At 42.7% G+C, this 13,963-nt stretch overlaps 1 protein-coding gene across 1 annotated transcript in view; it reads left to right on the forward strand.

Annotated features, from left to right (window-relative positions):
- The first annotated feature begins 10,661 nt into the window (after positions 1-10,661).
- Positions 10,662-13,963, forward strand: part of LOC112113460 (laminin subunit gamma-1) — a 131,669-nt gene continuing 128,367 nt past the window's right edge. Inside the window, exon 1 of the mRNA XM_024209750.3 lies at positions 10,662-11,237. Coding sequence (XP_024065518.2) covers positions 10,865-11,237 — 373 coding nt within the window. The 5' untranslated portion in view covers positions 10,662-10,864. The remainder of the gene's footprint in view (positions 11,238-13,963) is intronic.

Consider the following 13,963-nt stretch of genomic DNA (forward strand, 5'->3'; position numbering starts at 1 on the left):
TTTTTAAACCAGATCCTCACATTTCATAAAAGCATCATGGTTAGTAAATAGCCAGTCTTGGCCTTTTAACTATAGGGTGCGCCAGTGGCTTCATAACATACCTATGTTCCTTACACCAGCGCTCAGAAATGTTTTAAGCACTCACCTTTCAGCATGAAGGATGTATCATTACTGAAATATTCATACCCTTTTTGAGGAAGCAAATAGAGAAGGTGAACCATTGCACCAATATGTAATGCTATACATGTGTGAGGAAACACTACATGATAAACTCTATCAGGAATAGGATAGTTTCCAGACCTAGTCAAGGGCATGTGACATACATGTCAATGAATAATGTGGTATGCGGCATTAATTGACATGTCTGCAGGCAGGTGGTTATTCATACAATTCATGGATTTACTTCACTTTTCATTTTGTTTAGCAGAGTTGTTACATTGCTACTATGTGCTGTTTAGTACTGAATCTGAACTGGTGGGATCTGTGAGCTAAACTCAGTGAACTGTTTTGCACTACTGATATGTGATATCTGCCTATTTGGAGATATGCTTAAGGCAGGCTTTGTGTTTAAAGTTATGATTAATCTTTCATGGCACCATGTATCTGACTGAACTATTTTGATCTTTTCTCTAAACACACACACACAACTGTACCTCGGAATTTATTAGTGTTGGGATGAAATTCTGTGTATGTTCAGGGAGGGAAAATGAGGGGCAAGACATTGGTTTACAAGATGAAACATGACACTTTGTATCAGCAACACACACACATCACTCCCAAGATGATGTGGGGCTAACTATTGGTTGAATGCTGACCAGCTGCAGGGGGACTGCAGATCTGACAGCCAGTCATTTCTACAACAGACAGACCAGTAGTCGGCAGAGAGGATGATTGGGAATTGCTCAGGTTAAACATGGTAATTCAAAGTGATTTGCTTACTTTTGAGAAATCTATAGGCATATCTTCCTGACAGCAGCCCTCCTGGCATGATAGAATGAAAGCCATGGTAAAACATTGCCCTGTTTTGGAGGGGGCTGGGGAAGAACCCATATTTTACTGAAACATAAAAATAACTATTGTGTTTAAAAAAAAAATTTGGTATATTCTTAAATCTCCCCAAATACATTTGACATATTCTGTAGAAAAGAGAATTAGATTAATGCTGAAAGAACATAGTTATAAGGCCAGAAAGGATGGTTCTGATCATGCAGTCTGACCTCCACAGGACTTTCCTGAATTAATTGCCATTTGAAGTAGAGCGTATCTTTTAGAAAGTCATCCAATCTTGATTTAAAGTTATAAGCTTCTGTCTGTAGAACAGGAACTGTTCCTGCCTGTACATGACTGAGTGGACATATGATTTGTGTTTTCCTAGTATTTCAGTTCCATCTTTTTGCTAATTTTGCATTTTTTAAATTATTTTGAGTTGGGACTTTGTAGGATGGTTGAGATCATATCTGATGGACTAACCCATGACCGCAAACATCTCAAAATACCTATGGATTGTCTGGCTGACTACTTGGATTTATTTTTGGATCCGCTGATTTTTTTCCAAGTCCCAAATTACTGGAATAAGGAGGTTTAGTTTGCATACAGATGATCCCATCAAACCCGACTGGATGATGACATTAACTTCAGAAGAAAAGTGCCCCATTCTGCCAAGGGACTCCTGAGGAGGAATGTGACAGACATGCCCAGGCATACCCTGGTAGGTAAATTGCCCTGTGTCAAACCACCTTCTCAATATTTCACCGAAGGGGTTCGTGTGTAGTCTCTGCTGAGAGCTAAGAACTAGCTGATTGTCATGGTTATTGCAAGATGTTTGTATGGGAATTGGTTTATAAGAATGTAAAATAAAGAATAGTAGCTTGCAAAACTGCTGAAGTGAGACTCCTCTCCTGAGGCAAAGGGAGGTCTCAGGGCTAATTCAATCAATCTTAGAGAACAATGGATGTCCCTGGAGACAGCACTTTGTTTACTGTCTGAGCAAGATGCAGCCTTGATCATACTCAAAGACAATAGAACCCCAAGAAAGTCTCAACAGGGGACCCCCTAGGGATCTGTAACTGCATAAGGGAAGAGGAGAGGGGACAGGATTGGTACCATTACAGACGAGTGACTCTGCCAGCAGGGGTTGTCTCATGCAAGGTGGATCCCAACTTTCTGAACTGGACAAACTCTGTAAGGATGAATTAGGTGAGAAATACCTTAGTAGATAGGAAAGTAACTTGCTAATAAGTTTAGGCTACACATTTTTTTACATTAATCTTTTACCTGTAACCTTGTGTTTCCAAACCCTTATATTTGCTTTTATTTAAATCACTATCTTAAGCTCTGTTAAATAAACTTCAATTTTGGGTTTGCTATAGACATGTCTAAGTGCCTTGTGCTAAGGAAAAAGAACAGGAGTACTTGTGGCACCTTAGAGACTAACAAATTTATTAGAGCATAAGCTTTCGTGGGCTACAACCCACTTCTTCGGATGCATATAGAGTGAAACATATATTGAGGAGATATATATACACACATACAGAGAGTATGAACAGGTGGGAGTTGTATTACCAACTCTGAGAGGCCAATTAAGTAAGAGAAAAAAAACTTTTGAAGTGATAATCAAGATAGCCAAGTACAGACAGTTTGATAAGAAGCAAGTGTGAGAATACTTACAAGGGGAGACAGATTCAATGTTTGTAATGGCTCAGCCATTCCCAATCCCTATTTAACCCTGAGTTGATTGTGTCTAGTTTGATTGTTGATTGTGTCTACATTGGCCAAACCGGACAGTCTCTACGCAAAAGAATTAATGGACACAAATCTGACATCAGGAATCATAATACTCAAAAACCAGTGGGAGAACACTTTAACCTGTCTGGCCATTCTATGACAGACCTGCGGGTGGCTATCTTAAAACAGAAAAACTTCAAAAACAGACTCCAACGAGAGACTGCTGAGCTGGAATTGATATGCAAACTAGACACAATCAACTCAGGGTTAAATAGGGATTGGGAATGGCTGAGCCATTACAAACATTGAATCTGTCTCCCCTTGTAAGTATTCTCACACTTGCTTCTTATCAAACTGTCTGTACTTGGCTATCTTGATTATCACTTCAAAAGTTTTTTTTCTCTTACTTAATTGGCCTCTCAGAGTTGGTAAGACAACTCCCACCTGTTCATGCTCTCTGTATGTGTGTATATATATCTCCTCAATATATGTTTCACTCTATATGCATCCGAAGAAGTGGGTTGTAGCCCACGAAAGCTTATGCTCTAATAAATTTGTTAGTCTCTAAGGTGCCACAAGTACTCCTGTTCTTTTTGCGGATACAGACTAACACGGCTGCTACTCTGAAACTTGTGCTAAGGAAAGTGCTGAACTGCAATAAAACCAGGGAACTGGGGTCCACTGCTTCAATGGAGGCAGCAAATCAGTGTACATTGTGGGTGTCCTGGAGAGAAAGCACTGAGCACTCAAATGTAACAAAGTGGGGTGTGTAAATTGCTAGCCTGCAGAGGAAAAGAGTGGTGCTCACTGAGCCTGGAGTGGAGTGCTTGTGTTGCCAGCAGCAGATGGCAGGAGAGAATTTCCCCTGCTGGGCACAGACAGGGTTCCCTCCTGCTCTGAGCATCACAAGGAGTTCCAAGGGAAGTAAACAGCCAAGCCACCATGTTCAAAAACTGAAGGAAAGGTAGAAGTCATTATTTTCTTGCTTCTGACCATTGACTTGAAACCTTTGCTTCCTGCTGCAGTGGCCATTGGTTTCTGGCCATGTGATGCCACAGTGCCTCACAAAGAGGCCTGTGCTTCCTCCACCCTCCTAGCTGGTCACCAAGAGGTGGGAGTCCAGCAACATGCAATAACTAAGATTCAACATTTATAAGCAAGTAACTTCTAACCAGACAGCAGCAGTCCATTGATGTTAAAACATCAAAGTACCAGGTTCTGAAGCTGAATGAAAACACAAAAGTTGCAACAATCATCCTCCGTAAGTATCAGTCTTTTTTTATTTTTTCTCTTTCCAGTTTTCTCTTTCCAGTTTTCCTCTACCTTCACATTCTTTGTGTTGTTGTTGTTGGTTTTTTGTTTGTTTTAACTCCAGCAGATGGATGGTAGTCAGTGTATGTGTGGATAAAACCAACAGAATTTGTTTTAGAATGGTGGGTATAGAATAAATAAAGTACCTGAAAAAGCCCTAGGTTAAACAACTTTGCTATACAAGACCACACATGCATATATGTAATGGTTTAGGAGTTGTATGTTTTATCTTAAGAAATTGTTTACTTACATTCAGAATTCAAATGACAAATTAAAAAAGTTGCACAATAGAACCTCAGTTATGAACTGACCAGTCAACCCCACATCTCATCTGGAACCAGAAGTACACAATCAGGCAGCAGCAGAGACAAAAAAAAAAAAAAAAAGGCAAATACAGTTCAGTACTGTTACATGTAAACTACTAAAAAAAAATAAAGGGAAAGCAGCACTTTTCTCCTGGATAGTAAAGTTTCAAAACTGTATTAAGTCAATATTCAGTTGTAAACTTTTGAAAGAACAACCATAATGTTCTGTTAGAGTTACAAACAACCTACATTTCCAAGGTGTTTGTAACTCTGAGGTTCTTCTATAGCATCTTGGATTATATTACAATGTTTCGTGTAACCCTATAGTGGGGTGAGGGAAAAATTTGTCTATTACCTCTCAATAATTTGGGGTTGACAAGTTATGAGCTTTCTGTAGATATCTTACATGTTACTCTTTATGGGTAAATATCCTGTAAGACGTTTGGTGTAGTGAGTTTGTTGGGTCTGAGGTAAGAGATGTTTGCAAAGAATAGGTCTCTGTCAGCTGACAAGTTGGCAAGACAGCTGTAAAATCCTAGCAGAAAAAAAGCACTTGTAGTTTTTACCACAAGATAGCAAGGTGATGTCGGCACTCTATCCCCACCCCCAAATCCATGGTTTACTAGTTTACACCGTGGTAGAATTACAGTGTCTTGTCTCCACTAGGATTTTACAGTGGAGTAGCTAATGTGTTTGTTAACCTGTAGTAAAAATGCATCTTTTTTTAGCCATGAAGACACAGCCATAGCACTTTTGTTACATCTTGAGGCTGATATTCACAATTGTCACTTTCTTCTAGTTTGGTGGTGATAGTGTACATTAGGTTGCTCTCTGAACCCTGAGGATCCCCGATGTTTCTTTTTACATCTGTACTCTTTTTGGAGGCTTGCAATACTAGCTAGACTCAGTTCCTGGGCATTGATACCTTGTACCTTTCCCCTTTTGCACACCTGTGCAGGGCCAGGCACAATCTAGGCCTTCATTAACCATTCATGCTGTTACACCAAAATGCCATATTCTCAATTCTCTCATTTTAAATTAACAAAATACAATTATTTTAAACTGAAATATGTGTGGTACTATGTTGAGGAAGCTGATGCTGTTGGAATACTAGCTGCATTAATATGGCATTGCTATGAGGGATCTAGCATCTCACTCCACTGTAGACATAAGGCTCTTAGCTATGAAGTATAAACGTGATGCAGAGAATGTCAGTTTTCTTCAATTGTCAATCAACTCATATCTAATGGAGTGATGTTTCCTGTTTACTAAACAAATCTCTGGAGAAATACCCTTTTTCTACATAGCAGGAGATCTGAGTTTACACAAGAGCAAACATAGGTTTGTCTGCATTCCTGAATCTGAAAAGTTGCAGGGAGATCCCATAGTGATAGCTGTCTCATTGTTAGTAGCAATAAATCAGAACCCAGCCTTAGTCATGTCTGGCAGAGCTGATGCCTCCAAGCACTACAGAGATCTGGGTTCAGACAGGATAATGTCCAGGAGGATGAGTTTATTAGGAATTTAAAAAAAAAGGAGGGGAATACACCAATCTGATAAACAGACATATAATTCTGCCATTCTTTATGATCATTTAGAGTGTTTTCTTTACTTGTTCTGTTTGACTTACCCTGTGGCTTTGAGTAAGTCCCTTATCTTTTCTCTGCTTAAGTTTTGCCAATATGTAAAATGAGGATCATACTTATCTACCTCACAAAAGTAAGGTAAGGATTCATTATGCAGAAGCAGTAGTTATAGTTGCAACTGGAGTTCCATTATAAGGCTGACTGTGATTCTCACTCCCAATCCCCATTAGTTAAAAAAAACCTCTGGTATGCTTTCAGATTTTTTAGGGTTAAGTCTCATTGGCAACTAGTAACTGACTTAAAAATCTTGACAAACTTTACGTTTCTTGATGTTAATAGCCTTTAAAATAATTCCTTACAAATTTTTACAAACTGCACTACTAGAGGGAGATATAGAAATGTTAAACACCTAATCATACAAAATTACAATCACAAGTAGATTTTTTTACATTGGCTTTTGTAAGACAACTAGTAAAATTTTAAAGAAATTAATACTATTATAAAAAAAAGTATAAAACTTTGCTTCTTGGTTAATGAAGCCAATGGGTAAATACTGAAAATGACCCACGTATTCCTGTTATTCCTTCCACTCTCCTAGTAACCTTAGCTGCTAAATCCTAATCTGAAACTTCAGGATATTCTGGCCCAGAGGCTACAAGATAAGTCATAGGGACACTAAAAAGAATGAGGAGTACTTGTGGCACCTTAGAGATTAACAAATTTATTTGGGCATAAACTTTCGTGGGCTAAAACCCACTTCATCAGATGCATGCAGTGGAAAATACAGACTAACACAGCTACCACTCTGAAATAGGGACACTAATAATCTATGATTCAGTAGGATGTTGGAATGTAGATAATGAGAGAATTTTAAAGGGAAGCTACAGAGAACTTAAAGTAAACAGTCAATTTGGCTAAATTTTACAGTTAGTTTTATGTACCCAAGGGAAAAATGTATTCCATTCCCAGCATCTCCACTTCCTCCCTTATTTCCTCCCCTCCCTGAGCCCCCAAAAAAGACTAAAGTGCAAAGAATCTTAATGACAGGAAATACCTCAAATGCATTTTAAAGCAGCTAAAGCCTTCTAGCTTCTGGTGGCCTGAACTCACCCTGACTTGTATGACTTATTAAAGTTGTATTAAATTCCCTCCTTACATGTTGCTTGAAACTCCACTTGCACCTCACTCAGTGAGAGGATTTCTCCCTGCAGGAGTGGCTGTATTTTACTGAATGGTACCAGGGTATTGGACAACCAAAATTTTATTTGTGAGGAGAGCAGAGGTTAGATGGGGTAGCCAGGCTAAGAAATAGTGCTCTAATCTTGTCCAACAAATACTACTCAGAGCCAAATTCAGACCTAATGTAAGCAGGTGCAACTGCCCCAAAGTCAATGGAGTTGCACTAATTTCCATGAGATTTGATTTTGGCCCTATGTTCCCACAAATTCTTGAGGCTGCAGAATGAGGCAAGGGAAATACTGTAATATATTTAACAAATTATAGTGCAAACCATAGAAAAATATATAGAAAAAGTGTATTTCTTGGGGCTAGAAAATTGTTGAATATTTAGAACCACGGAAGAGACTGTCTGGAAGTGGTATATTGTGCAGCTTTGGTCATCTGAGTTTTTCCTATGTGACTCTATTATGTGTCTTGCTGACTGCCCTTTTAAATTCATTCTTTTACATATGACTTTAGCATTTGAGACTCTCCTTTGGAGAGACCAGCTTCTTTGATATTTTATTTAGGTACTGATACCTACTTGCAACTTGTACTCAGTGTCTGATTTACTTTTTGACTCCTTTTTTAGTAACTGGCTACCTCCTCTAGATAGCTAGGTGGCTTGGTAGAATTCTCATTTTTGATTCATCTTAATTCATAGATTCATAGATTCTAGGACTGGAAGGGACCACGAGAGGTCATCGAGTCCAGTCCCCTGCCCTCATGGCAGGACCAAATACTGTCTAGACCATCCCTGATAGACATTTATCTAACCTACTCTTAAATATCTCCAGAGATGGAGATTCCACAACCTCCCTAGGCAATTTATTCCAGTGTTTAACCACCCTGACAGTTAGGAACTTTTTCCTAATGTCCAATCTAAACCTCCCTTGCTGCAGTTTAAGCCCATTGCTTCTTGTTCTATCCTTAGAGGCTAAGGTGAACAAGTTTTCTCCCTCCTCCTTATGACACCCTTTTAGATACCTGAAAACTGCTATCATGTCCCCTCTCAGTCTTCTCTTTTCCAAACTAAACAAACCCAATTCTTTCAGCCTTCCTTCATAGGTCATGTTCTCAAGACCTTTAATCATTCTTGTTGCTCTTCTCTGGACCCTCTCCAATTTCTCCACATCTTTCTTGAAATGCGGTGCCCAGAACTGGACACAATACTCCAGTTGAGGCCTAACCAGCGCAGAGTAGAGCGGAAGAATGACTTTTTGTGTCTTGCTCACAACACAGCTGTTAATGCATCCCAGAATCATGTTTGCTTTTTTTGCAACAGCATCACACTGTTGACTCATATTTAGCTTGTGGTCCACTATAACCCCTAGATCCCTTTCTGCCGTACTCCTTCCTAGACAGTCTCTTCCCATTCTGTATGTGTGAAACTGATTTTTCCTTCCTAAGTGGAGCACTTTGCATTGTCTTTGTTAAACTTCATCGTGTATTTAGCTGTGACACGCTGAGTACGTTTCCCAGACATGAGGAAGAGCTTTGTATGGCTCAAAAGCAATCCCCCTTCCCTTCTGCTTCCCCCTTATCTACAAGGTGCTTCCCGCCTTGTAGCTGGGGGGAAGTGGTAGATATGGTATATCTTGACTTTAGTAAGGGTTTTGATACTGTCTCGCGTGACCTTCTCATAAACAAACTAGGGAAAAACAACCTAGATGGAGCTACTATAAGGTGGGTGCATAAGTGGTTGGAAAATCGTTCCCAGAGAGTAGTTATCAGTGGTTCAGAGTTATGCTGGAAGGGCATAACGAATGGGGTCCTGCAGGGATCGGTTCTGGGTCCGGTTCTCTTCAATATCTTCATCAATGATTTAGATATGGCATAGAGAGTACACGTATAAAGTTTGCGGATGATACCAAACTGGGAGGGGTTGCAAGTGCTTTGGAGGATAGGATTAAAATTCAAAATGATCTGAAGTAAATAGGATGAAATTTAATAAGGACAAATGCAAAGTACTCCACTTAGGAAGGAACAATCAGTTGCACACATACAAAATGGGAAATGACTGCCTAGGAAGGAGTACTGTGGAAAGGGATCTGGCAGTTTTAGTGGATCACAACCTAAATATGAGTGAACAGTGTAACGCTGTTGCAAAAAAAGCACATCCCAGAATGATGTTTATTAGTAGGAGTATTGTAAGCAAGACACGAAAAGTAATTCTTCCACTCTACTCCACGCTGACTAGGCCTCAACTGGAGTATTGTCTAGTTCTGGGCACCACATTTCAGGGAAGATGTGGACAAATTGGAGAAAGTCCAGAGAAGAGCAAAAAAAAATGATTAAAGGGCTAGAAAACATGACCTATGAGGGAAGATTGAAAAAATTGGGTTTGTTTAGTCTGGAGAAGAGAAGACTGAGAGGGGACATAACAGTTTTCAAGTACATAAAAGGTTGTTACAAGGAGGTGGGAGAAAAATTGTTCTTCTTAACCTTTGAGGCTAGGACAAGAAGCAATGTTCTTAAATTGCAGCAAGGGCTGTTTAGGTTGGACATTAGGAAAAACTTCCTAACTGTCAGAGTGGTTAAGCACTGGAATAAATTGCCTACAGAGGTTGTGGAATCTCCATCATTGGAGATTTTTAAGAGCAGGTCAGACAAACACCTGTCAGGGATGGTCTAGATAATACTTAGTCCTATCAGGAGTGCAGGAGACAGGACTAGATGACCTCTTGAGGTCCCTTCCAGTTCTGTGATTCTATGTCTCTCTCACCAACAGAAGTTGGTCCAATAAAAAGGTTTAACCTCACAGCCCCCCCCCCCCACTATTCTGGGACAGACACAGCTACAACAACACGGCATAGAATTTTTGACCTAGTTATTCTAAGTATGATCCTTAATTCCTAGTATTGTCTTGCATTTTGTGTGATCTGCCAGCCTGTTCCAATGCCCGAGAGGGAGAGGTGGGGAGCCTGAGACCAGAGAGTGCCGTGCTAAGCAGGAGCAGAGGACGGACTGTTAGTTGTAGAGCCCTGTACTGGAGGCTCTTCAGCAGCATGGAGTCCCCCATAGAGCTGCCGCTAGCTCGGGGGAGAGGGGTGCGCAGAGTGCGAACCTCCCCGCCCCCAGCTCAGACTCCGGGTTTGATACAGAGAGGGGAATTCTCACCCAGTTGGAGAGTTTGAATGTTACTTGATTTCCGTGGGCTGCAGGCTACGGGCTGGAGGCGGCCGTCTGCAGCCGGGTCCCGAGTGGGGAGTGCAGCCCCCGCCCCGCAAAGCCCTGTCGTGCGGGGATCCATAGGCTGCAGCTCCCTGTCCCCCCCAGAGACGCAGCCCTGTGGGTGCACCGCTCCCCAGCACGGCTCCTTTAAGTCCCCATGCGCTCGTCCGCCCTCCAAAGCATTCCGGGGAGGGGGGTCACCACGGAAACAACCGAGCGCTCCTGAGACCCAAGTCCCCCTGCCCCGGCCGGGAAGGGGGAGGGATGTCTCCCAGCGTGCACCGCGCGCGCAGCCCCCACCCCTTTGTGGCTCCTGCTCCTCCTCCGGCCGGGCCCGCTTCCCCTCTGCCTGATCAGCCGCAGAGCAGCGGGAGCCGCCCGAGCGTTCGCTGCTCCTAGGCTGCCTCTCCGCACGCAGCCAGCGCGCGCCCACCAGCTCAACCGCCGCCGCGTCTCGCGCCCCCGTCCGCTCACGGCGCGAGCCGCTTGGGAGGCGGCTGCTGCTCCATCTCGCGCTGCGCAAGGCGTCGCTGGTGTCGGCCGAGGATGGGTCGCGGGGTGCTGCCTTTGCTGTTGCTGCTGGAGCTGGCCGGGCGCTGCGCCGCCGCCATGGACGAATGCGTGGACGAGGCGAGCGGGCGGCCGCAGCGCTGCATGCCCGAATTCGTGAACGCCGCCTTCAACGTGACCGTGGTGGCCACCAACACGTGCGGCTCGCCGGCCGAGGAGTACTGCGTGCAGACCGGCGTGACCGGGGTCACCAAGTCCTGCCACCTGTGCGATGCCGCCCAGCCCCACCTGCAGCACGGCGCCGCCTTCCTCACCGACTACAACCAGGCCGACACCACCTGGTGGCAGAGCCAGACCATGCTGGCCGGGGTGCAGTACCCCAGCGCCATCAACCTCACCCTGCACCTGGGTAAGTCACCGAGACCCTCCCCCGCGGGGGACTGCGCTTTGCTCCGCCTGTCCCCGCCCTAGGCCATTCCCCCTCCCGCAGAGGCGCGGAAGGGCTGCCCTGGAGGGACCGGTACCCGTCTCCCCCCCCCTTCTTCCACTCAGGAACAGTGGGTACACGTGCATGCCTTCCTCCTCCACACACTTCACTTCTCTGCATTGCATTGCGGTGCCCCCGTCCTACAGGAGCACGGTCTCGCGTACTCCCCTTTCCTCCTTGCCATCTGCACTACTAGGGGCACGGCTACATGTATGCATTTCCAAACCCGGGTGGGAAAAAAACAGCTTTGCATGCAAGGCTTCCCGCAATAGCAAACTGAGGAGCAAAGATGGGTTTGGGAGAGGAAGAGGGAAGGGAGATGTGAGTGCTTGGAATTCAAGGATGAAAAGAGCAGGGCTAATTTCAGACCAAGCTTGTTAACTCCTTTTAATAGTTTGTGTGGCTTCTAAAATTTCAGTGACCCGCACTGTAAAAACATAAAAGAATCGTAACTTTATACGTATCCACTCCTCAATCATTCCCTTCTGTCTACATTGTATGGGGGTCCCTGTGCCGGATGATCACTACCTCTCCCTTTGCAACCTGCACTAGCAAAGACACATCTGTATGCACTGCTGGTTTTGCCATCTCATGCACAACCGTCCTGTACCTAGTGCTTAATACCTAGTGCTTAAATCAACGGAGAAACCTTCTTTTTCTTTCTTGTTCCTGCATGACCAGAGGCTTCACTATTCCTCCTCTCTTTCCCCAAAATATCCTCCACTAGTAGAGTCTCTCCTGCATACATGGCCCATCTCTACACTTAATTCCTAAAATAAGAAATCTAGTTCTTCCCTTCTGTCTGCCTGTCCTAAACGAACAGGAGCTCTCCCCGTCCCCTCCCTGCTTCCTGTACTAGAGTTGCATGATTTCTCCTTTTCCCAAACAAGGATTCTACTTCCTCGTCTCTTCACAACCACCCCCTTTAAACTAATAGAACCGCCGCATCCTGTCAGAAATTTTGTCCCACTCCCATGCTCCTCATCCTTTCCTTTTTGCCTTCTAATAATGACCCTATCTGAATTTTCCTTGAGATAAGGTAATGAGGGCCAGTTGCCCCTTAACTTTTGTGTTGAAACTTGGAGATCTCCATGGCAACTTATGCCCATTCCCATCCACTGAACAGATTAGTCATAGTAAAGAAAGAAAAAAATGTAAACCTGATGAAAACTGCACAATACGCTTTTTGGGCGGGGGGAAGGGAGGGAGGAAGGAGGAGAGGGATGGATAGACTATGCATAATGTTGCTGTGTGTGTGTGTCTGGCACTTTAAAGATTTTTTTTTATCAGAGTTAACTTGTTGCTTTGTGGTATTCAAATTTAATTAAAGGCCACAAAGCTTAATCCTATCATACCGAAAACAAAGGTACATGTGTCTGCCCCAGCTGGTAATAAATTACTGAAAGTGACTTCTGCTGTATACAAGCAGGCTATCCTCTTTGGATTCTCCCTTTCTTTGATTGGTGTGTTTACTTTTTTTTTTTTTTTAATTGAATGGGGTGGTCTTAGCAAAGGTTTTGATTCAGTGCTAGAAATACCTTTCACGCTTCTGGGTTGCATTGTTTTAAATGTAATTATATTTATGAAGTTTGGCAATGTATACATTCAAAATTAACAGTTAGGTATATAAACAAATCATAAATGAAAACTGCAGGGAAGTGCTTAAAGTTCTACAAAGTTAAAGGCTTGCCAGTTAGGCTGTAGATTCAGATCTCATTGTGCTTGAAACAAACACTTGAACATAGGGTTTTGCAATAAATCTCAGCTTCTGCTATCTGCAGAGCAATAACTGTCTCATTCTTAATGCACAAAGCAGGATAAGCTTGTAGACATCAGACTTGGAATTCTGAAAGGGAAAGGTTGACAAGAAAAACAAAGGAAATGGAATAAATACTTCCTGCAGTAAATGTATTAGATTTTCTCTGCTCATGTGCTCACTATTCTGTTACTCTGAAGTGGATGAGTTGCTGCTAAGAGTTCTGGGTTAAATTAAACAATTCCACTTTTTGGTCATGTTGAACGAACTTCTATACGGGAACAGTGCTGTCTGTTACTCTGGCAGATATAGCACCATAAAATTCAAAAAACTACTCTTTGGCATGTGACAAAGTAACAGGATGTGTAGTAAAGTTCATTTTAAAAGAGTGAGATTCACCAACATGAGGTGACTTGGGCTTCAGTGGTGGCTGAAGTACATGTGATCTGAAAAGCTCTTTGGCGGCTAAGGTACTATATAACACCAAGTGTACCGAGGATGATATATAAATATTTTACAGAGGCAAGGTTTCTTGTCAATTAAAAGAGGAGATTGGAAATTTAAGTCTAAGCGTTCAGCAACAGGATATCATGGTCGCTTGAGTATTCTCAAAAAAATTAGCTTTGGAATAAAACTTCTTAAGCTTGGTTTCAACTTAGAAGCAAACTTTTGATCCTGTTGAAATTTCACCAAAATTGATTCAGCTGTTGAAGCTATCTCAGTGTGGAGGAAAGGGAAGAGGTTTTTTGTTGTTGTTTTTTTTTAAGTATTAAATGGTTCAGATGCTGTTTGGTGCTTGAGTAACTAAAAGGCAGACTTAAGGCATGTCTACACTGGCAGAATTACAGCGCTGGGAGTTAAAGTGCTGCTCAGAGAGAGTGTGAACACACAA

This window comes from Terrapene carolina, unplaced genomic scaffold (genome assembly GCF_002925995.2).
Source record: "Terrapene carolina triunguis isolate 2854851 unplaced genomic scaffold, T_m_triunguis-2.0 Scaffold210, whole genome shotgun sequence".
Taxonomy (NCBI): Eukaryota; Metazoa; Chordata; order Testudines; family Emydidae; genus Terrapene; species Terrapene triunguis.